General features: G+C 40.4%; 1 protein-coding gene across 6 annotated transcripts in view; it reads right to left on the reverse strand.

The window, feature by feature from the left end:
• TCF12 (transcription factor 12) overlaps positions 1-25,375 on the reverse strand; it is a 141,437-nt gene that overhangs the window by 36,933 nt on the left and 79,129 nt on the right. For 5 of the 6 annotated variants that reach the window (XM_072148138.1, XM_072148137.1, XM_072148142.1 and 2 more), the window contains exons 6-8: positions 22,468-22,532; positions 13,048-13,183; positions 7,213-7,265 (exon numbers count right to left, since the gene is read on the reverse strand). In XM_072148138.1, the coding sequence (XP_072004239.1) occupies positions 7,213-7,265; positions 13,048-13,183; positions 22,468-22,532 (254 nt within the window). Of the gene's footprint in view, positions 1-7,212; positions 7,266-13,047; positions 13,184-22,467; positions 22,533-25,375 lie in introns of those variants that run through there. The other variant, XM_072148144.1, reaches the window with a different exon arrangement.

The following is a 25,375-nucleotide window of genomic DNA, read 5'->3' on the forward strand; positions in this document are numbered from 1 at the left end:
TTTGTTTCTTTGTTCAATCACTCCAGCAGTGGGGGTGGTCTCCAAGGACAACAATCTCGTTTCTAAGAGACAATATGGCTATATTTTGGGAAATTATCTTCAAAAGGTACATTTTGTAATAACACTGAATGAAGAAATGTATATGTATGAGAAATTAATTAAATATGAATGCCGAGATGGGAATTCTCTTTAAAAGAAAATCTCACTGGTTTCTGTTCTGACTTGGCAAAACCTCTCTTATCGTGGAGTCGTCTTTCAGTTTAAAGAAAACAATCACAGCGATTGGCTGACTAAACAGATGTCTCTCAGATTAACTGGTATGTGTAAATGGACAATTGATTTTGATATTGATCTAATTGGACAGATATTGTTCAGGTATCTGTAAGTCTAAGGGCGCCCACACAAGTGATGCATGTTCCATGCAGATTTTATTTTTTAAAGTGAAAATTCACAGCTCAATACAGTAGCAATCACATACACACACAGCGTAAAAATGTGCAGCAGAAACAGGGTTGGACTTCTCTTTCCACAGCAGCAAAATCACAGCATAAAACTGCTTCAGAAACCAAACTATTTTTATGTGAGATAGCCCAAGGCTGTCCGCGCATGATATAGATTGTCATTATGAAAATCCCCACAATATCTGCATCAAATATGCATGGTTTTTAATGCAGATTTTTGTTATTTTGATGTGGATTTACATGCTTTTTTTTCACCAGATTTTACTCAATCTGACGTTGAGTAAAAATCAGCATCGCATCCACATCATAGTGAGAATTTGATGCTAATTTGTTTCTAATGTAAAAAAAACAAAAAAAACATACAAAAATATGCAGGGTTGCAAAAGAACAGCGATTATTATTTTATTTTTCCCACTAAGCAATGATTTCTGCATGGAATAAAAAAAAAAATTGGTGCACTCAGTTCAAGTGCAATTGAAAACTTGTTAACAGTCTGCACAGTGCGCATGATTGAGATGTGCCCCAGTGTCTCACGGCGCCATGACTTGGCTGCACGGCTTTGTATGGAGACAGGACGGGTGAGGAGTGCTCATCCCTCCTTCCTCCACAGGGCTGTATGCTCCCCCGGGTTACAGCCAGGACAAGCACAGGGCCGTCTGCATGAGACCTTAATGAATGAAACAAAGACAGGGTTTTCCTGAGATAAATAAAAACATGGGAAACACAGTTTTTGTATAATATATTATCAATATTAATGTGTATACAGTATATATTATTTGAAAAAAAGGCAAGACATTCAATTGTTGCGAAGGCAAACAACCAAAAATGTAAGAAGTGCTGTCTGCTGTAAAAACACACAACACACTTCAATAGGCGACCCTAACCTGCAGAACTCCAAGTAGTGCATGCTATGAATTGACGGCAGTGTGAATTTGCCTTCCATCTTCTTTTTGCCTATGTACAGTCTGAACATGGGCCAAAAATACAGTGCCAAATTAAATTTTTCATTTGTTATGAGGCAGTGATAATGGGACATCAAAACCAAATATTCAGGTAGCTTAATTAAAGCACAAAAGTTATTGTCTATACTGATGATTTTAGGAAGAAAGATAGGGTACATACAGTACCATTTCGGATTCCTGTAAAGTTATATTTCCATTTATTCACTGAAAATATAACAGATCAGATCCAGAGTGACTTCAAATGACTTTTTCTGACTACATGTTACTACATTTAGGCGGAGGAGAAATATAGGATTAGCCAGAGTGCATATTTTAGGAATGTGAATAGCACTCTACTTGTGTGTGTTGTGTTGGCAGTGTGCAATGACCTAAATTGGTTAAATATGACTGCATGTATGTGACACAAACTCTAGTCAGTTGTATGGTATATAGAAAACAACAAACGGGGTGATATATTTGAATGCGAACAGCAACATATTCCCGGTCCCCACACATACACTGAGTTGCCTGATATACTGAATCCCTAGTGGCTGAAGAGCGGCCCTTTTTTAATTGATTGAAATAAAAATTCAATATTTTAAGTGTTCTTTCTCTCAGGCAGTGATATGTTACTACATAGAACCAGGTTTCTTTGCCTGTTGAAACACATGTAACTTCTGCAGATAAACAGTAGATCGTTGGGCTGCACATTCAGTTTAAGTGACATCAAAAAGAATATAAAATCAATAATAATATCAATAGTTTGACAGTGTTGTGTATAAACAAAAGATACAATAAAGGGTTGATCCACGCACAGTCCCTGTAATATATGAAGTAAGCTACAGACCAAGTTGACTTTTTAAACTGTATTTTAGACACTATGTCATCAGCAAAGTAGCAGAGAATGACCTGCACTCCTTAACCCAAATTGTTTCCATTCACAACCAAGCACTGAGCTGCTAAACAAACTGGTTGTTTCCCTGAACACAAACAGATTACATGGTCTGACGCACAGGGAGCCACAACTAATTACAGATGGAAAGCGATGTGTTAACTTACTTGCATTCCCATGTGGATGATGCATGATGGTGGTTCAGAATCACAGGCCATCATAAGACATGAATTTATATCAATTTTCAGTACACAGATATAACAGGTTCGTGGTTGCTCTATATTATGACATCAGTACCTGTGAAGGGTGTTTTAGGGAAAGTATGGTGCCAAAGTATTTGAATGAGCACTAGGATAACTATTGAACGTGAATTATTTATAAATAGGACAAAAGCAGGAATACTATGAAGAAAACTTTTCCACTCGTCAACTTTCAGGTTTGAAATAAACCCGACCAAACAATCTTTGCAGTGGCAAAGGGTTAACATTTGCAGAAGCCAAGTGCTATTTGAATCACTCTTTAGAAATGCAATGAAAATCAATTGTCATGTAAGCTTACTGTCAGTAAAGAGTATTAAATTTCATCCCCACTTTACTCAACCACAAAACCTCGAGCACTCTGAAAGACTAAATTATTCATATAATCCTAAACTAGTATTGCCTAGGCCTGCGCCCTTGTAATGTATTTTAATAAGAATATTCAGAGCACCAATGTCAAGTGTTATAGAGGGGACATCCCCATTCTCTACCGGACTCCTGCAGATCTTTAATAAAGCATTACTGTTCCATATAGAACTAGGGGTCTCTCCTGCAAGAACGTCACACAAGGCAGTTTCACTGTGTAAACAGAAGTTCTTACGCTAAACATTTTAGTATGTAAACACGGGTTCATATCTAAAAGCTCAGGCCGAGGACATTATTCTCAAGGCCAAATATTTAGATTTTATAAAGACTAGCGGGCTGTTAACCAATACGGTTTGAGTAATAAACTATACATAAACAATGAATGTACAGGCCCCACAGGAAGCTGAATGAAGATATGTTGTTGTGTTGTGACAATAAAGTCTAAACATAAAACAACATACATAGATACAAGTACAAGAGATATGTCCATTCACATAAATATATTTCCCTTCACTGCCACTTAAAAACAGATGGAAACTGTTCTAAGGGACTTTCCTATATCTAGCTCTATAGAACCAGTTACAAAAATCTCTTTACCAGCATATTAAGCTACACAGGTTTATTTAAGAGAAAAGAGTAAAAGGAAGGCGTTTGTAAGTGAGCTCAATTATCGCAGTTCTCCAATCTCTTTTGTGAACCCTCTGTGCTACTGCTAAATTACAAGAAGAACGCAGTGTCCCTGGCTGTGCAGCTCATGCCTACTACAGCGTCTCTTCACCCACATGCAGGGCATTTAGCTAACTCTCATTAAATTCATACAATGCAACGTAACACAACTACAGAGACCAAGTCCCCAAGCTGCTCCTCATGTGCAGTAGCTATAATTGGCCTGCAGGTGGAGCCCTTATCCAGGCACTCGAAAAGATGCTGCAGAAGCAGCAACCAAAAAATAAACCCAAGACACTACAAAGCACAGAAATGAACTTTTCTTTTGGACAAATATCAATGTAAATGAGTTTGTTCAAACCGCTGAAAAAGGGAGAAAAAAATAGTTCTCAAGGGGATAAAAACCTATATACAATATGTCAAACACACATGACACCAATTCACTTAAAAATGATGGCTTTCTATGAACAGGAGTTGGATAGAAAAAAAAAAGTGAAGTGAGATTGGCTGTATAAAGTCAAGTAGGAGGAGAGTTTAAACACTTAAAGGAAACCTACCACTACAGATCTACCTATTAAGGTAGATCTGGTGGTAGGTGCATCTAACGAATGTGAGGATAGCCTTTTTTAGGGCTAATCCTTTACTCCCCTCTATCTTTTCTAATCTTTAATAAGGGCAATATGCAAATTTTCTAAAGAGGCTACTGGGGTGTGGAGTAGCCGCGCAGTGTAGCCTCAGTTCTGGCTACTCCACGCCCCAGTAGCCTCTTTAGAAAATTAGCATATTACCCTGATTAAAGATTAGCAAAGATGGAGGGGAGTAAAGGATTAGCCCTCAAAAGGGCTATACTTACATATGTTAGATGCACCTACCACAGGAACTACCATAATAGGCAAATCTGTAGTTGTGCATTTCCTTTAAGTCTGCGTCTGGAGCACTGAACGTCTCCTCCGTCATGTAGCAAACTTCAGGAGATCTGGTTAGTGATGTCTCTGGATGCCGGACCATTAGTACCCGTGAAGGCGGCTTTCTGAGGAAGAGTGAGGCTTACTCCTCCATCTTGACTTTATACAACCAGTTTACATCTCACTTCAAAGTTTTCTGGACAATGCCACCACACTGGGTCATAAAAGAAACACAATCTTATAGGTGTTCAGCTGCTTGGCAACATATTGTTGGTGGCTTATTAGGTCAATTTCTGATGACAGGTTGCCTTTAAGGTATGCAGATATGTATTATATGTAGTACATAGATTTACATATGCTTTTCCCCTCTTTTTACCCAAATGTGAGGTCATTTCCCGCAAAATTCTGCATCAAATCCACAAACTGCAACGTAAAGATACAGAGGGACGCACAAGAAAAGTGACATGATCATTGTTTTCTGTATTGAGCAACTGCATAGTCTACATTACGTTTTCCAAATCCCATTCAATATAATGCCTTTTTTTATTATGCTGCAGATTTTCCGCCTCAAAATTCGCACACAATCCGCAACCTCTGCAGATACCCTGACAGCTCGAGGCTGGATAAAGTAGTTACTACTACTCCTTCCTGTTGCTATAACTATATTCAGCCTATCATGGGGCATTTAGTCCTATGAATTACATCGTAACCAAAAGCTTTCATATAAGAAGTTGTTCAGTTTCAGCAAATAAAGGTTATTGTCTGTCCATTGTTTTCTAATATTCTTTCTCTTTCAATTATCTACATTTTCTTGATCTTGGCTTAAGGTCATTCATTTCAGTATATAAAAAGCAGTCCTTGGTCATGTGATTAATATGCAAAAAAAAGTTTTCCCAAGATGCAAGATTAATTTACATATTTCTTACACAGAAATATAGCCACAAATCCCTTCCAGACCCATGTGATGGACACATATTACACAAATATTTAGTTGGTAAAATGAACTCCCATTTTAAAGATAACAAACATCTGTAATTACTGAAACATATAGGAGATATTAAGAAACACTGATTTTATACATGTTTCAGAGGCATCCTGAATTTTATATACACTATAAAGCAAAAGAGATATAGGATTGAAGTCTGATAAGTGTTACTAATGGATTATTTACATTGTAAACAGAAACGTCATCAGAAATAAAGACTCTGCTGCTCTGTGTTTTGGTATCTCTGTCATTTCCAATACTTTTTTTTTTGTTAATCCAGCAGAAATCATCTGGCTCGGAGTACAGTCTACCCTGAATTAGACACAACTGTTAAAATGTAAATTGCTAAAACTATTTTTAGCTGCTGGGAGGGAAGAAAAAAATATTCCTGGCCTCGGGAAAATGATTTGAAGCATTGTGTTCATTTTGTTTATCAAGCAGCTATTCAGCCTCTAGTGGGCCCAAGTGCTTAGGCAAGCAAAAGCTTTTAAGAGAGTGCCTGCAGCTGCAGTCCTGGCTTCCAGGTAGACTGCAGGTTCACAGCACAGCTGCCCTGGGCTATGGAAGCCATATCAGCTCCATCTGCAAACAAGGTAACTAACCCCTGTCAAACTACAGCATCATTTTTACAGCCCCCCCCCCCCCCCCCACAAATATTAAAAACTAAAGATCCCCATATCCCCAATCCCTGACTAACATCCTGGAAAGACTATGGAGGTTGCTCCATTCAAACAAAACTGCTCAGAGTTATGACTCATCCAATTGCACCTGCGCCCAAGTGTTAAGTACTGCCAAATAAAAGCCCTCCATCCATTTACACAACAAAGAGATGTGCCCCGCAAGGCAGCAAAGCTCTCTCCCCCTCCCCTCGCATTTGTTCTTAAATGGAGGGAGGAAGGAAAGGCACAAGAGAGACAGTGAAGACAGATAGACAGAGTAAACTTTCAATGAGCAGAGATTTTCATTACACGTGGATTGTTAAATGCGGATTCATTTACAAACAATTTTCCTCCTTTAAAGAATAAAGCATATTTAATTCCACAAAACACCCCTATAGCAATAGATTATCACAGCCATTAATGCTTATTTTTCCACAACCAAAACCCTCGCAACCTTTTTCATCAAAGCCCTTTATTCTCTAAGGATATATTTTCGAGCAAAGAGGGATCAACAAACTAGTTGCTTGAAAGCCTTCCTGATGCTAGGCTGAAGTTAGGAAAGGCTTAATGAAAGCTTTAAAATCCACCAGGGTTTCACACTGAACATCTGACTTGGTGATTTATGCATATTAATAACCTCAGTCCTACTGAGGCAAGCTGAGCTGTACGTGTCCTCCGAATCTTAATGTCTTCAGCTCCATTGGGATTATTACAAATGTAAATTTTGAAGATTCTTGGCTATTAATCTCTGTCTGTCCTCCTGCTCAGCAACATAATGACTAATTAAACATCAAAAGACCTGTACAGGAGATCTTCTTTGACAGCTTCTGGCCCTGTTCTTCTCCCATGAGAGGAATTCAAATGACAGGGACAAGGGGACAGGAGCATATGACGCTGCTACAAATCACTGCGGTGAATCTAAAGACTAAACATCAAATGTGGGTTTAGACCTAATGAAGCTCTACATTGATCAAGACAGCCCGTTTATGGTTACTGCAGAAAACCTGGTTAAATAGTCACTGGTATGACCCATGTTTATGGGCCTGTCAAACATTTCCCAACAATGCAATCAGTACTTACAGAAGAAGGCAAACCAGGGGGAACTTTTCTTATCTTCTTAGTCTGTACAGGGTCTGCATAAAGAAACAAAATATAACGTCAGACACAAATGTTAAGAAAGTTGTTTAAAACTTATAATTAACTTTAACTTTTCAATGTTGAGATATATCACATTTTATACGTTTGGAAAAAGACACTTGTCCATCAAGTTCAACCAGAACCTTGAGAGATATTCTAGATTTTACAATGATCTATTAATACTAGGCTAAATGAATACATCTAAACACAAGGTTCTAGGTAGACATTTAATCAAATGTCTAAGACAAATAACCGCTGCAATACTATATGGCATCCCATGCAACACAATAGCCAAAACAACCCCAAATGCCAGAATTGGCCCCACAGCAGACTGTATGCAGTACTGGACAATGTAAATGGGTCAAAAGGGATCATTTCATGTAATCTCAGACATAAGACCTGGAAACAGGTGGCCAAGCAACTTTATGCAGTGTCCTATTAAATGCCAAATAATTGCTGGTAAAAAGGCAAAATAACAAAAATAAGAACAAAATATTCCAAAAACCAATAATACTTCAACAGTAACTTATAGAAGACGTTATTTTCTGTGCAGAAAATTACATTACAGAACTGCCACTTAGGAAAATTTTATATTTTTCATCATTACTTTTCTGAACCCCCAGTAATGTATTTCCAATACTATCACAGCACAAACCAAAACATTCCTGACACTTGAATTGGGTTGTGTTGCACTTCCCCGTACAGCAGAAAGACCAAGAGCAAGGAGAGAGTAGGTTATAGAATGAAGAGACCTATGTGACTACCTTCTCTGGATCAGAACAGCCCATCCTCCCTGAGAATGCTCAGAAATATCCTACATATACTACAACATGGGCGATCCGCATCAACTGGGGAAAGTAAAGTAAACCAACCGCATAAAAGAAAATATTAACATATTTCTTAAAACACTGTGTTACAATTTCAAACTAAAACTTTATTTTAATTTTTTAGTTCATTGATACAATTCTATAAAGAGCAAACGACTGACTGATTTGGCAAGTTTAAAGTCTTACTGCAGCTCTAATCCCTAACCTAAAAGGTACTGTAGACTTTAGTATAGGCTTAAAAGTTTAAAAAAGAAAAAAAAAAACACTAAATATTAAACACCAAGTATTAGACCTCAGGCTCACCTGATGCTTATGAGAACACTACCAACAGCAAATGAATAAAGAGTAAGTAATGTATTATAACCGCTGGGTCTGCTGAGTACAATGGGGAGAGGTGTACTGCATACCCATTCCTACATTAGAGTATGTCCTAGAGATGTGTCTAGTTGTGTCCTAACCTAGCACTGGCAGCAAAGGAAGCCTGTTTTTCTTGCTTCCTGGAAACTTACTTGTAGAATTATAACTACACGCAAGACCACTGTAAGCTAAATGTTCAGAGGGACACGAAACCTCCATACACAGCAGGTAATCATCTTCTGCTACTGTACTAGGAAACACTGACAATATTCAGATGTCAGTGAACTTGTATTTTTACCTCCGCAATCACATCACAATGGGTGGGGAAAGTATTCCAAACCTTTAAAATTTTTCACTCTTTGATTTATTGCAGCCAATCGGTAAGATCGAAAAAGGTTTTTTTTTGTCCATGAATGTACACTTTGCACCCTATCTTGACAGAGAAAAACAGATATTTTTGCTAATTTATTAAACATTAAAACTGAAACACCATATGGTCATAGGTATTAAGACCCTTTGCAACGACACTCATATTTAACTTACATGCTGTCTATTTCCTTCTGATCCTCCTTGAGATGGTTCTACTCCTGCATTGGTGCCCAGCTGTGTTCTCACAGCTCACAGTGCATGTTAGAGCGAATGAGAATCATGAGGTCTAAGGGACTGCCCAAGGAGCTCAGAGGTAGAATTGTGGCAAGGCACATATCTGACCAAGTTTACAAAAGTTTCTGTAGCTAAAGGTTCCTAAGAGCACAGTGGCCTCCATAATCCTGGAAGAAGTTTGGGATGACCACAACTCATCCTCGACCTGGCCCTCCAGCCAAACTAAGCAATTGTGGAATTCTTGACTGGCCCAACCGGAGCCTTTCCTAAACCCAATTAGGTATCTCTGGAGAGACTTTAAAATGGCTGTCCTTGAAGGTCGGAACCCTTTCCTTAATGGGATGGTTAATGGGACTTTTAGGATACTCTGGGGGTACACTGGAGCTCATCTCGGTGCTCAATGCAGCACTGGCATTGATAACTCATCAGGCCTCCCCAATAACTTGTGCATTGGGGTACCTGGGGGATGAATGCACTGAGGGTTCCCAACACTTACATTGGGGCGGGGGGGGGGGGGGGAGGTTTGCAGGTTTGTATTTTGTTCTCTTTGATGTATGTTTATGTTTAGACCTTCCATTTGTGAATTATGTTTCATTTATACTTGTATAATGTGATGTATACAATTGATATGAGCCAAAAACAGTAAATGGTCGAGTAGTTAATAAAAATTACCACCCAACCTAAGAACCAAGGCAGAGGATCCCCAAATCCAGGTGTGGGAAAGCTTGTTGATCATTCCCAAGAAGACCAGCTCAAAAGCTTGTTTAAAAAGCTCAAACGCTATTGCTTCTACTCAATACTGAGCAAAGGGTCTGAATACTTATGACCATGTGATATTTCAGTTTTTCTTGTTTAATAATTTAGCAAACATATCTACATTTCTGTTTTTTCTGTCAAGATGGGGACAGGGTGTACATTAATGAGCCAAAAAAAGAACTTATTTGATGTTGCCAATTGGCTGCAATGAAACAAAGTGAACACGTTTAGAACACGTACAGTAGGTATGGTAAGTATTCAGACCCCTTTTAGAGTCTGGAGAGGGGAATTTGCCAAGGGAAGACATATGTGCTGGTGGTGACCATATATATATTTACTGTCTCCTAGGAGTAGGAAATGTGTATGTGCTTTCAGGCTAAGCTTTGCAGCATGTGATGTGCTGTATATGGGAACCTTTGAAGTAGTCACCCAGCACGTAGTTCTCTCTGTGGAATGGAGTTCTGTAAACGCTTCACTATATTAATATAGTGATATAACTAGGAGGTAGAGTAAATGCTTAATCTCCATTAGTTTTTATGCTTTAATTGAACATTTACAAAGTGATATTACATTGGGATTCGCATGTGTTTTTTGCTTTGAAAACTAAGCAAATCCTTAAACTGTGTTGCTAGCCCATACACAGCAAGTGATTCACCCCTGAGCTTAAGGCGGTTATATAATATGCTTTGTGTAGACCCTATTAATATGAATGACATCACGAGTATTATCCGTAAAGCTTTTTTCAAATCAAGGTCAGTAACTTAATCTCTGGTTTTATTGTAACGTATTGGCCGGCTCTTTTGTGTATGGGGTAATTTATAACTGCTTCCAACCCTTAACCTGCATGATGGGAAAAAATTATTATTTAAGTAACAGGGTTTAGAAAGACAGTACGGTATATGTTTCTACAATAAATGTAATCCAACAACGCCTTCTAATTTATACTAAAAAATGAGAAGAGAATTTACATGTACGCAGCACTGTACAGCATAGAGGATTACCATTTGTGGTGCACTCATCTCAAGTAGCTATTTAACATCATATATTAAAGAAAACCTGTCACCAGGAGACCCGTTTTTAGCACCCCCAGTCTCCATAGAGCATTGTACATACAAACAGTTTTTGTATGAAAAATAAGTTTTACAGAAAAAAAAAGATAAGTTATAAGATAAGAGGAGTTTTCTGGCACTGTTGGGAAACCGCTCCTCCGTGTGTGATTTTCGAATGACTAATACCACCCCTCACCTGCCCTTCTCCCATCATTTCCTTGCCCCCTGACTCTCCCCTCCCCCAGCAGACGCCACCAATCCATGTTCTGCCCGCTGTCCGCAACTCTCACTGACCACATAAGACATTCTTGGGTATGGGTCTCCTGGTGAAAGGTTCCCTTTAAATAAAATCAGTTTTATTATTGTTTATCATAGCTAAGCAGATTCTTGTTCTTCATGACAACAGATATTGTAGAGCACAACACGAGGGGTGGCTGCTGGGGATGAGCACAACACGATGGGGGGGCAGCTGGGGGTGAGCACGATGGGGGGGGCTGCTGGGGATGAGCACGATGGGGGGGGGGCTGCTGGGGGTGAGCACGATGGGGGGGGGCTGCTGGGGGTGAGCACGATGGGGGGGGGCTGCTGGGGGTGAGCACGATGGGGGGGGCTGCTGGGGGTGAGCACGATGGGGGGGGCTGCTGCTGAGGGTGAGCACGATGGGGGGGGCTGCTGGGGGTGAGCACAACACGAGGGGGGGGCTGCTGGGGGTGAGCACAACACGAGGTGGGGGCTGCTGGGGGTGAGCACAACACGAGGTGGGGGCTGCTGGGGGTGAGCACAACACGAGGTGGGGGCTGCTGGGGGTGAGCACAACACGAGGTGGGGGCTGCTGGGGGTGAGCACAACACGAGGGTGGAGCTGCTGGGGGTGAGCACATCACGAGGTGGGGGCTGCTGGGGTTGAGCACAACACGAGGTGGGGGCTGCTGGGGGTGAGCACAACACGAGGTGGGGGCTGCTGGGGGTGAGCACAACACGAGGTGGGGGCTGCTGGGGGTGAGCACAACACGAGGTGGGGGCTGCTGGGGGTGAGCACAACACGAGGTGGGGGCTGCTGGGGGTGAGCACAACACGAGGTGGGGGCTGCTGGGGGTGAGCACATCCCGAGGTGGGGGCTGCTGGGGGTGAGCACATCCCGAGGTGGGGGCTGCTGGGGGTGAGCACATCCCGAGGTGGGGGCTGCTGGGGGTGAGAGCACATCCCGAGGTGGGGGCTGCTGGGGGTGAGAGCACATCCCGAGGTGGGGGCTGCTGGGGGTGAGAGCACATCCCGAGGTGGGGGCTGCTGGGGGTGAGCACATCCCGAGGTGGGGGCTGCTGGGGGTGAGAGCACATCCCGAGGTGGGGGCTGCTGGGGGTGAGAGCACATCCCGAGGTGGGGGCTGCTGGGGGTGAGAGCACATCCCGAGGTGGGGGCTGCTGGGGGTGAGAGCACATCCCGAGGTGGGGGCTGCTGGGGGTGAGCACAACACGAGGTGGGGGCTGCTGGGGGTGAGCACAACACGAGGGGGGACAATTTCAGTGGGCTTTAAAATAAGGGGGACTAGGGACTACAATGTGAAAGGGTGCATTATGCTTTTTGAGGGGGGAAGAAGGGGAAGAGCAAAAGTTGTGGCTAAGGAAGAAAAAAAATTGACACCTAGTTATGAATGAAATCATAAGAATTCAAGAGTAGTAACTGGTGAATGACATAATATACAAGCAGCTACTATAATTAACAAAGCTTATAGAAGAAGCAACTCCACATTTAACCAAATATTCTAAAACTGAGTGGATTTCTGTGGATGTAGTAAAAAAAAGTAATAGAAATGTGTCCTAAATCATAAGCAGCACTGGCAATGGCTCCATTTAGATGCCCTTGATAATTTTCATGAGAGCTGCAGATTATAAGCACCATTACGTGTGCACCTACTTAGCTTTCCATTGTGCCAACTATGTAAATAGATGCCATTAAAAATGACTTGGCAATAAGTGTAAACCAGTAAGGAAGCACAGAACAAGTTTACGTAAAGTCTTAAAACAGAATCTAACATTTCATACATTTACATTCACATTGGAATTAAGCCCAAACATTAGTCTCATCATAGGAGTAAACTCTGTACTACGTAACATGACCACATACAGAAACAAAAGCAGCATTCACAGACACATTCATAACTTCTGGGGCACTTGTGAGAGCGATTACCTAAAGTCGGGGTGTCCTGTAAGGGCCTTCGACGAGAACCTGATGCAGAGAATGGAAAGTAAGGGCTTCCAGGTTTTCCTGAGGTTGGAAGTTGCCCCGAACTACCAAGTCCAATATCGGTTCGTATCAGGCTGGTCTGTAAAATACAACCAACGCGACTTGTGAGAAATCATTTGAAATTCTAGGAATAAAATTACTACTTCAGATTTATGACAACGAACATAAAAATCTGATTGTTTACTGGTAAAAACACATTGGCTCGACCCAGATTTTTTTTATCAAGGACTGAAACCGTAAGCACAGAGCACTCGCCATTTCACTGCTGACTTTGATAATTGCATGCTTTATATGTTATACTGCATGACTAAGACAACCGCCTTGATGCCTATACTTAATGAGATATTGTGTTCTGAGCTCGTATTTCTGGAGCAGCTGCTGTACACGAGACAGAACTAAGTATTCAGACTGCACAACATATAACATAACTGTACCTTCACTAATAAGAGTATACATTTTATGCAATAGCCACCAACACATTACGGTCATTCATCACATGCAGATACAGCACCTAATAGAAAGGTATACAGAACCATTCAGTCTAATCCCTGCACTTTTGGGATTTTGAAAGAAAAGCTCATTCCTTAGGAAGCATGTTATCTCCTGAATAAATAACCTGTGAATTTGACATTTTTAAGTTATTATTATTAAGTCATTACTAACTTAATTTGGGGGGAATTATCATGGGCACTGTGAATATATGAATTAAATTTCATCCCTAGTAAAAAAAAAAAAAAACAGAATAGTTGCCAAAAGGAAAAAAAATAAATAGTCTGTATTAAAAAAACAAACAAATAATGGTAGTCAGGAGGGGGCCGCTTAACAACCCCTTTAACCCTTCCCTGTACTTTGAGGAAGATTGCAATGTATAATCAAAACATCGGTTTTCTGTTACTTTAGGCAAATCTTTAATAATATTTTAATAATTTAATAATTTTTTTTTTTTTTTTTAAAAGAGCTGTATATGTGCAATTAATATCAGCGCCAATTATCAGTCCAATTTTTGCTTAAAAATGTTTAAAAACAAGCATGCACAATAAGTTACCACATTCTCTCCCCATTCTGTGTGCATCAGTTTTGATACCCTGCAAAAGTAATCCTTTACGATGGATTGATCACTGCTGACAGAATACAGAACACTCAATTCCTACGGGACGTTGTGTCCCGAGTTAGTAAATTGCCTAAATCACCATGACACCTGTCAATGTGCACACTCTTAAGTCAATGCCTTCTGGAGTACTAGGACCATTGGACTATTGTTGTTTTTAAAACCACAAAAACTAGTTGATAAATGTTACCGTATATATTAATTTATTAATAAACGTGTATTTATCAGCTGCCTGTGCCTATTGTTGTCATTAACAATATATTAGGTATCATCTAGTCTGCAAAAAATCAGGGGAAGGAGGAAATACATTACTATTCTTGTACACACATTTACAGTATAAAGTAGTAATAACATGATGAATAATCATTCACATTCAGGTATGTTAACCCTAAATGGTAAAACCAGTCATTCAAACTTGAACTAACAAATGGGGATCTAATGGGTATACAGACGAATACTTCAGGTTGTGATGACCACATTGTGTTATGAAAGTTGATGAAATGAAAATGAAATCCATGGCACTGAAATATATAAAAACATTTTTCCACTCCATTTTTGTTTTTCACCAGTTTCTCAGGTTTAGGGGGCAGCAGTAACTATGAATGAAAGTCAAAACTAGAATTTTACATAGCAGCAACCAATATAAATTTTTTTTTAAAGAAACACTTTATTAAATGATCTTGCCCTAATACTATATTTGTTTGCAAAAAGCAATTTCAATACTCTGCTCTGCGGTCTTTTCAGAGACCAAAATCAATGCCATTAGTCAATTCTGCTGATTTATCTGCTCATTTAAGTCAACTAGGAGATAGTATTGATCATAACTGATCCCATCTTCAGGGCTTAAACTACAAGAGCACAGAGAGCCCCAAGAGATAGTAAAGGCAGCGGGCTAAGTATTTATCTCATACTTGTTTACTCATATGACTATAGTTGTAGTCTCAAACCTCACTAATAATATGCATCTATGCTTATGTAAACTCATCCCCTGTAGCACATACATAATCCATTTTATATAAATTGCTGGCTATTTCTGGTCTTCATATAGAAAATTCTCACATACATTATACACTGAAATAGCTAAAGTAATATGACCAATTTAAGTTTCACTGAAAAAGTCATAATTAATTACAGACAGTGATAAATGCGCCATATAAAATGCATGTTTTGGCCATTACCATGGTCAGGTTCACAAGACCCAAGTTCACAGGATGGAACTCGGTCCATGTATCTGCTGGATTCACCAGCTCGGACCCAAATCCGATTAAATAAACTCTGCAAGTGATAAATTAGAGAGTGGTAAATCCAGGCAAGACATGGGCCAAGTTTTACACGGTGAAACAGGATGAAAAACAGTATAGTATACTGCATTGCAACAAAAGTCTGCAGTTCTTTAGTACAGATCTGACCCAGTGTCACCCACCCTCCAATGTGATTCTGCTTATTCTCTCTCTAGTAAAAACCTCATACATGTGCAACAGTAATCCTAGCATGTTCGGTAAAGTCTGAACCTGTGCTAGATATGAGATGCCCACAATGACATTAGAGCCCAATTTTCACGGTAGTATAAAATACAAGTTTCTTGTTCTTAAGGACACCGGACGTACAGACGACCCCTAACTAAAGACTTTCTTGTGACCTCTGGTGAAGCTCTTTGGATGCTTTACTTTGGTCCCAGACTGCAATGATTAGCTGTAAGGAATCTGTAATGAAGCTTTATTGATATTCATTGGCCCAATTACACCAAATAATTTTGAACTCCAATTGTAACTGGAACAAAAAAAAATTTTGTCTGGATCTACAATTATAAAATATTCAGATGTGACTTGCATACAAATTCAACTTAAAGGGGTATTCCGGGAATATGAATGTCTGACACAAAAACCTATAATGCTATAAATGAATGAATACAACAATACTCAATGTCATTAGTCACAAAACGGAGCTTAAATAGTTTGATTTTATGATTTACAAAATTTATGGCCTCTCAAAAGTAGGTGGAGTTATCAATAAGATGGCCGCCACTGGAGACTACAACTTCCATGATCCTTTAGTTCTCAGTAACTCCTCCTCCCTCTTATGCTCTGCTACCAGTGATGATATAACAGACTTTCTTGCTCTGTTACCATAGTAATGATGTGTAACTGCCATCACCACAACACTGACCATACTGGATGCACTGCAACCAACCAACTACAGCCAAACAGTGGTGATCACATGACCTGTCCAGGCAGGTGCAGGACATGTGATGTGGACATGTGACCAGCGGCCATCTTCTGTCCTGTGTGTGCTCTGCAATGGACCGCACGAAGGAAATTAATGGACTGATTAAAGGGCCAGGAGCATATTAATTCTTCATTACATTGCATGTCACCAGCATTTTTTGCTAACGGGAGCAAAATTTTAAATAACAACTAATTACACATTAGCTTATATTTTGAGTGCCCACTTGTATATGAATTATGCTTATTCCTGGAATACCCCTTTAAGAACAAACCTATGAAACCTATCTTGTATGTTACCTGGGGACTGCCTGTATATATAAATATATTAAAAAGTTGCATGAATTTTACATGGTAATGAATAGCTTACAGCTTCCCTATAATCATAGGATTAAACTGTAGTAAATAATACCTATAGCAGATGCCTATTCGGCGATTGGTACCCACAGTTAACTCCACCTCTTAGCTTGAGGTGAGCAGTTTTGTAAAATACTAATACAAAGCACTGTTAATGTGTTGTTATACACCTTTTATAGTGGCCATACAGCTTTTATAGCTGTGAGCTAAATGCTTGTTGTGTGTGACTCTTCCTTACACGTGACTATGCTCTCCATAAGAAAGGAGGAGGAAAAAAACTCATGCCAGATACCATTTTCACAGGTTGATGTTCGACAACTAAATCAGAAATCATTAGATTTGGCTTAAATCTTTACAAAACATTAGCAGCATAGTGGTTGGGACCTACATAAAGTTAAAATCGGCTGAAAAATTATTGCTGCAAAAGGTTGACCTTTGTGCCGGCATATTAGCCATGTCAGCTGAAGAGAGATTTGTCTAATTAAATTGATGTTAACATTTGTGTTTATAGTATGCAACTGTTAACATAACATTAACACTTATGTTAACAATGCGTTTGAGTTAACTGTTAACATCAATTTAATTAGGCAAATCCCTCTTCAGCTGCTACATTGCGTTTTGAAACGCATGCATTAAACCCCCACGTGTGAATGCACCCTAATGGCTCACCAAAACCCATGACCTGTAGTTCTAGCCAATGTATGTTGTTACTAACTAATTTGGCCTTCCAGCTGTCCACAGTGTTCAATCACCACATAGCAATCACAACTAGCAGCAGGAAGTTTCCAACCATTCCTGAACAGCAATGAACTTTAAAAAGATTGCCCAGATTTCTGAAATGTTGGACATTTTTTACATTTTAATGTAAATCAACTTAACAATGAAATTGCATGGCTAAGTTGGCAATTATAAGCATGGTGTTTAAATGATCCAACACTAAGAATCTCATTAGATACTCAAGTGAAATACAGTTGTTACAATTTCTAGAACAAAAGAATGGTGAATGAGTAATCAATAGCAACTGGCAGAAAATGAGACGTTAATTATGATCCTCTCTGGTGTTTTGTCTCAGACAAGGTTTCATTAACAGCTTTGTGCTAACCTGTAAGCATTCAAGTCACCCTGTGTAAATCTGATCACACATTCATTCCACTCTTGTATAGCTACAGAATACAAAAACATACTTGTATGTTGTGCATCCGCTAGCGGTCAGCTAAGCTATGCAGACCATTAATAAGTCAGATGCAGAGCGCCCCCCCCCCCCCCCCCATTTTAATGACTACTTGTACATGAGGCATCCAGAATGTTTAAGGAGATAATGACATTCATCCATCAATGCATCTTGTCAGTGTAATCACACTAATCTGACAGTATAGAGGCTACTTGTGGTGTACCAGGTTCTGCATGTGCTCAATTATACTAAACAGATGAATGGCAGAGCAGATTTAAAGGGAGTTTGCCAGCAGTTTAGAGAGAGACAATGTAAATATCATGGAGAACAATGTAAATATAGTTGGATTGATGGTCCTGCAGGTAACAGGACAGGCCAGAGAGTACCACAATTATGGTTGGCCAGGAGGAAGCCCAATCACATGCAGTGCCCCAAACAATGCCTGAACACTCCCTCTGATCATATGGCTCTTATTGAAACCTCTAGTAACCAATCAGGAGACAGCTAGAGCCATCACGCGGGGCAACCTGCACGACAGGCACTCAAGGAATTTTCACTTTGCTTTTCTTGTTGTCTTCACAGTGTTAGGTTAAAAAAACATGGAAAAACAGTCAGGTAGCAAATTTATTATTTGTTAATTAATATAGAGTATGCCTTAAGTAATCAAACATGAGGATTTTTTTGTTTTCAAATTAATTATTTTAAAATTTTCTTCCATTTGAAACGGACACACAAAAATTATTTCATCACATAAACTTTGAAATTGTTTTTACACTTTTAGCAACTAATTGTACAACTTTTCACAAACTATATGAATCTTCCAATATACTTTCTGTATAAATTCTAAATGGTTTTCTAGATTTCTGCTTGCTGTATAGAAAGCTTTTATGTTTACTTCCAGCGGATAGAAATCTGTCCCTGATCATGTGATGTCACACAGGTGCACGGCTCATTAAAAACACAAAAAGCTGTGCACCTGTGTGACATCACATGATCAGGGTCCATTTTTCATCCGCATGAAGTAAACAATGGAGCTTCCTGCTGAAAGACAGCAAGCAAAGATCCAGAAATCTGTGAGGAATTGATACAGAAAAAACGTATAACTTTTCTTTACACAAACAATATCCACTACTTGCTCAAAGTTTACAACCTTGTTAACATGGACTGTTTTCTTTTCATGGCAGAAACACAGAAAAAGAAATTCTAGCCAAGGATCTAATGTCATTACAATCATAAAAATCCTCATGGGAGCCGAGCAATGAAACACCCGTACAGGGTTGTGAGCCCATAGAAGTGTATGGGGGATGTATATCGGTCGTATATACGTCCCCCATACATGTGTGTGAATGCAGCCTAAACTTCAAGATAACTGCCCGGTGTAAATGGCCATCGAGCTATAAGCTATTTAGTACAAGATTTGACAAAGTAACAAAATATAAAACAGCAGCAGGATTCTCATCTTATGCACTTTCTATCCAATCCTCTAACTAGGCGTCATGAAAATTTAAAACAAAATATGGTTTAGAGAAATGTGCTGCAGAGCATTTGTGGAGAGCATAGCTGAATTTTCTCTACAAAAATGTACAAGGGATATTCTCGTTTCCATAGGGAAGAATGGTGAAAGCCTACGGACATTGCAAACATGCCACTAAGGCAGCCAGATGGAAGCAATGAGCCAAATGCCTGGCAACTTATTTACTGATGTGACAGGTGACCAAAAGAAGAATAAACCACAAGTCCTAGTCTTTAAAAGAATTTTCATTACAGACTGCTGCCATATAAGTGCAACTATGGATGTAACAATGCATTCTGTCTATCCAATCTCTCAAAATTATGAGGGGGATGTTCATAAAGCATTCTACAGGCTGAAAGTTATTAATTACAAAAAATAAAAAATAAATAAGCAAGCTGCCAATAAGATTTTTTTTTTTACCCCAAAGGAGTTTTGACACTTAAAATAATTTTCTAGCAAAATGATCACTGGCTGCTTTGAAGCAATATATTATACACACATATATACACATACACACACAAATAGATACAGGCAGCATATGGATACAAAATATCTTGATACACCTTAGTGATCATGTACATTATTGTGTATAAAACCTGGCTTGAATAATATGTGCCAGGAGAAGCACTTCATCATAAGATACCTTCAGCAGCCACTGCCCTGCACTTGACTTGTGATGATAGACTATGGGACACCAATACATTCAGGGGGACATCCTAGTGGGACTCTTCTCCACCCCTGTGACTCCTTACAGTAAATTAGAATATAGCACAATGTGAATTGTCCAGATTATGAAATCTGTCCTGGAGCCTCATGATCTGTAGGTCATGGTCAGCAGGTTCTCATTAAAGAGGACCTGTCACCACCCCAGACTTCCCAAACTGAACATACCGGCACTAGTACCCTGATTCTCGCGAGATCACGCTGTATTCCGTGTGCTGCCAGGGACAAGCGGCTGCACGCACTCGGCACTGCAGACACATGATGCCGGGAGCGCGCAGCCGCTGCTCAGTACGCCCTCACCAAACGCCAAAGGAGTCTCTTAGCTGACACCATCCGACGCTGATTGGATGATGTCAGAATATTTTAGCATACTCAAACCCCCCCACCCGTGCTGCAGCTCCTCCTTTCTGACGATACAGACCTCGGAATCGTCAGATCACGGGGGGCATATCTCGGGAACGGAGGGGGCTAGAACGAAAATTCCAAGTGCCCCAGAATCAGGGTACTAGTGCCTACATGCTGGTATGTTCAGTTTGGGAAGTCTGGGATGGTGACAGGTCCTCTTTAACCTTTTCAGGACCTGGCACTTTTTTTGTTTTTTCATTTTCATTTTTCACTCCCCATGATCAAAAATCCATAACTTTTTTATTTTTCCATGTCCAGAGCTGTGTGACAACAAATTACACTTCATAGTGATGGTAATTATTATTCCATGCCGTGTACTGGGAAGCGTTTGTGCCGTTTTCTTGTGGGCTTGGATCTTACGGATTTCACTGTGCACCCCAAATGACAGGTCTACTTTATTCTTTGGGTCGGTACGATTACGGGGATAACAAATTTATATAGGTTTTATAATGTTATCATACATTTAAAAAATTAAAACCTCCTGTACAAAATTTTTTGGGGGGATTTTGCCATCTTCTGGCGCTAATAACTTTTTTATACTTTGGTGTACAGAGCTGTGGGTGGTGTCGTTTTTTGCGGATTTTGATCACGTTTACGTTATCAATTTTAGGACCGTACGGCCTTGTGATAACTTTTTATAGAATTTAAAAAATTTTTTTAAATGACAAAAAAGTGCCATTTTCGACTTTGTGCACGATTTTCCGTTACGGAATTAAACGCAATGAAAAAACGTTATCATATTTTGATAGATCGGGCATTTTCAGACGTGGCAATACCTAATGTGTTTATGATTTTTACTGTTTATTTATATTTATATCAGTTCTAGGGAAAGGGGGGCGATTTGAGTTTTTAGGGTTTTTAATTATAATTTTTTTTAAAAACTTTTTTCAAATTTTTATTTTCACTATTTTTCAGACTCCCTAGGGTACTTTAACCCTAGCTTGTCTGTACGATCCTATCATATACTGCCATACTACAGTATGGCAATATGCAGCAAAGACTGAGCCCTCTCCATGCACCCGCGGCCGACCCGTGACGTGCTATTACGTGAATGGGTTAAAAAAGGGAAAATAAGGCCAAACAAAAAAAGAGAAAATGAAATTTGCATGAAACCACACACATCTCTTTTTTTATTTTTCAGTGGATTTAGGAGTTCAACGTTGAAGTGTATTTATACATGTGTCTACATATGTGTTGATATATGTTCTTCAGAAACTTCAAAAGTATCCATCATATAAAAGTGACTAACTAAAGCTTGGTATGAGACAGGTTTGAACAAGCAAGACAAATCAAGTTTATTTTCACCAACGGCTCCAAGAATGTTGAAGGTCTTCAGGAAGAAAAATGCAAAACTCTACAATGCATATCGTGTAAAAAATTTGTGCACAGCAGCTTGTGTTTAACTTTCCAATCCTTTTGTTACTGTGGAAATGTGCAGGTGCCAGAGAAGCTTTTTATCCTCACCCATTTAGCACCACTAGCATGCCTTTCTAGTCCCATCAGCATATAAAATAAATAAAATAGTGACCAAGTCTATACGGAGGACTCAAACTAAGGTTTTCTTATTTTTAGGATTTCCTTTACAGCTGAATTACGGTAGGTTGCAAATGTCCTCTAACTGATCTCCTGTCAATTCTGCATATAGCAGCTAGTGAGTCAATGTCATTTTGTGTGGTTTTTGAGGCATGTATTCTAATGGTTATTAATCAACCATCCTCATACAATCAAGCACAGATTACTAGTGCATTCATCCCTCCCCTCACAAATTTACAACAAAATACTAAACAGATCAACATATGATTATTTCACAACCCAAGCACACAGTATACAATGGATTCTGAAATAGAATAAGTAACACGCTTACCTGACATCCAGGCACCGCTGAATCTCTGCCAAACACTGGGAAAGAGCCTCTATCTGCGGTTTTACCTGTAAAAATAAAGAGAATGGGTTTCTTAGAACTAAATGTTTACAGTTCACACTAAAAAAATGACACAATCCCATCCTTCCCAAATAATTCATTGAATAAAAATGACTAGTAGCCTTCCATTAAAAGATGTTTAGGCTAAGGACATGCTGCAGGAGAGGTTGCAAAATTATGTTGCTAAACCTCTATAACAAACTATATTAATCAGAATTGTTTAGTTGCTCAATACAGTTTACACGTTGCTCCTAGTTGCAGCTTACTCTAGATGTGAGGCCTATGAGGTCCATTCATCAGGCATGAAGCAAATATGCAATTATGCAGAAGGAGCGGATGGTGTCTGAATCATGCACCTAGCATTAAACAGTATCAGCATTACCTAGCACACAAAATAGTTTTGGCTTCTGCTGTTTATCATGGCAGAAACCAAAGAGATTTTACAAGAAATACTTCAAGCGGTAAAGTGGATAGTAATAAACAAGGATTTATACAGGATCAAGGAGAAGATCTGGATAAAAGGTTGTAGGGGTTTCCCAGTAATAGCTTGTTTAATGAGCTAATACAATTAATGCATACTTACAAGGAATTATAAGCTATACCTCCATGTCACAGGTTTACACTTCAGATGTATATCAGAGGGGCCAAAATTCTATGCGATCACAGCTACTGCATGGCGCTAGAGCCAACGAATGACTGTGCCAGATGACAAGATCTATTATGTGTGGTAGGGAGTTTAAAAAGTGTATCATTATGTAATTAAACGGTACCAGGCTCATCCAGGAGATCCTATTGACTTTTCGCAGGAACTAGATGGTTCTGCAAAAGGTCTGTCATCTGAGTGAAACATAGCACTGTCAAATATGTTATCTTATGCATTGGAGGCAAATATCATTCTGCAAAGATATTCAGCAATATCTTTAAAAAGCAACTTAACATTTGGTTTATCAATTGTTGCAGAAAAGGTGCATTCAACAATAATCATGGCCTACTTGTAAAGCTGATCTTCCAGAAATATACGAGGCTTTGTTAGTTATGGGAGATCATCATAACTCTGCTACAACATCTAAGAGAGCAAACAACCATCTATTGAATATGGTGGTTGTAAGCCCATGCTTATTCCATGTCTCGTTGGCTCAGTTTGCTTCTCTTAATTACCAAATACATTTGGGCAGAACATGCAAAAAAAAAAAAAAAAATCAACAGTAGAACCGTTCTTACAACTTCACAATAGTGTTTCCTCTTTGCCTGTAACACATGTTTTGCAAAGAAGAAAAAACATATATAAAACAACAACTATGGTTATAAACCTCGGGTCACATGTCCATGTTCAAATGAGTAAATAAGGTTAGAAAAAGAAATCATTCCATCAAGTCCAACCTATTAAATTATACCATGTCAACGAACATGTACACAAATCTAGTATTGGAAACAGCCTGGTATTTCCAATGCATTGTATTTAAAGTTTGAGCACCATGAGCACACATTGTTATTATTCAGAAGTGCCACATCTTGACAATTAGATGGACAGTTTTTGTGTATAAATGTTCCCCTAAACATAAATGCTGTGCCATGGAAAACCATTTAATCTTCACATGTGAAGACCCAGTGTATATGTGTGTTACAATCAGGAACAAACAAAGTTCACAGCCTCCATTACTAATAATTAGAGATGAGCGAGCACTAAAATGCTCGGGTGCTCGTTATTCGAGACAAACTTTTCCAGATGCTCGAGTGCTTGTCTCGAATAACGAGCCCCATTGAAGTCAATGGGAGACCCGAGCATTTTTCAAAGGGACCATGGTTCAGGAATATAATGTGTTATCAGAATGTCTTCTGATAAGTTAGCAGATGTATGCAAACATCTGCAATCTATTCTTCACTGTTCCGCGCGTATATTATCTCCCGACAAGTTAACAGATGTGAAGAACAGTGAAGAATAGAATAAAAACAGTGAACACAGGATCATTTAAGTGAAAAACGCAGTGAAAAACACAGTGAAGAATAGATTACAGATGTTCGGCACATCTGCTTACTTGTCGGGGTGATACGCTGTCCCGGGATCGCTCCTCTTCTTCCACTGAAGTCTCCCCCGTGCTGCCCGATGTCTCCCCCGTGCTGCCCGATGTCTCCCCCGTGCTGCCCGATGTCTCCCCCGTGCTGCCCGATGTCTCCCCCGTGCTGCCCGATGTCTCCCCCGTGCTGCCCGATGTCTCCCCCGTGCTGCCCGATGTCTCCCCCGTGCTGCCCGATGTCTCCCCCGTGCTGCCCGATGTCTCCCCCGTGCTGCCCGATGTCTCCCCCGTGCTGCCCGATGTCTCCCCCGTGCTGCCCGATGTCTCCCCCGTGCTGCCCGATGTCTCCCCCGTGCTGCCCGATGTCTCCCCCGTGCTGCCCGATGTCTCCCCCGTGCTGCCCGATGTCTCCCCCGTGCTGCCCGATGTCTCCCCCGTGCTGCCCGATGTCTCCCCCGTGCTGCCCGATGTCTCCCCCGTGCTGCCCGATGTCTCCCCCGTGCTGCCCGATGTCTCCCCCGTGCTGCCCGATGTCTCCCCCGTGCTGCCCGATGTCTCCCCCGTGCTGCCCGATGTCTCCCCCGTGCTGCCCGATGTCTCCCCCGTGCTGCCCGATGTCTCCCCCGTGCTGCCCGATGTCTCCCCCGTGCTGCCCGATGTCTCCCCCGTGCTGCCCGATGTCTCCCCCGTGCTGCCCGATGTCTCCCCCGTGCTGCCCGATGTCTCCCCCGTGCTGCCCGATGTCTCCCCCGTGCTGCCCGATGTCTCCCCCGTGCTGCCCGATGTCTCCCCCGTGCTGCCCGATGTCTCCCCCGTGCTGCCCGATGTCTCCCCCG

The sequence above is a fragment of the Engystomops pustulosus genome, chromosome 4, assembly GCF_040894005.1.
Source record: "Engystomops pustulosus chromosome 4, aEngPut4.maternal, whole genome shotgun sequence".
Taxonomy (NCBI): domain Eukaryota; kingdom Metazoa; phylum Chordata; class Amphibia; order Anura; family Leptodactylidae; genus Engystomops; species Engystomops pustulosus.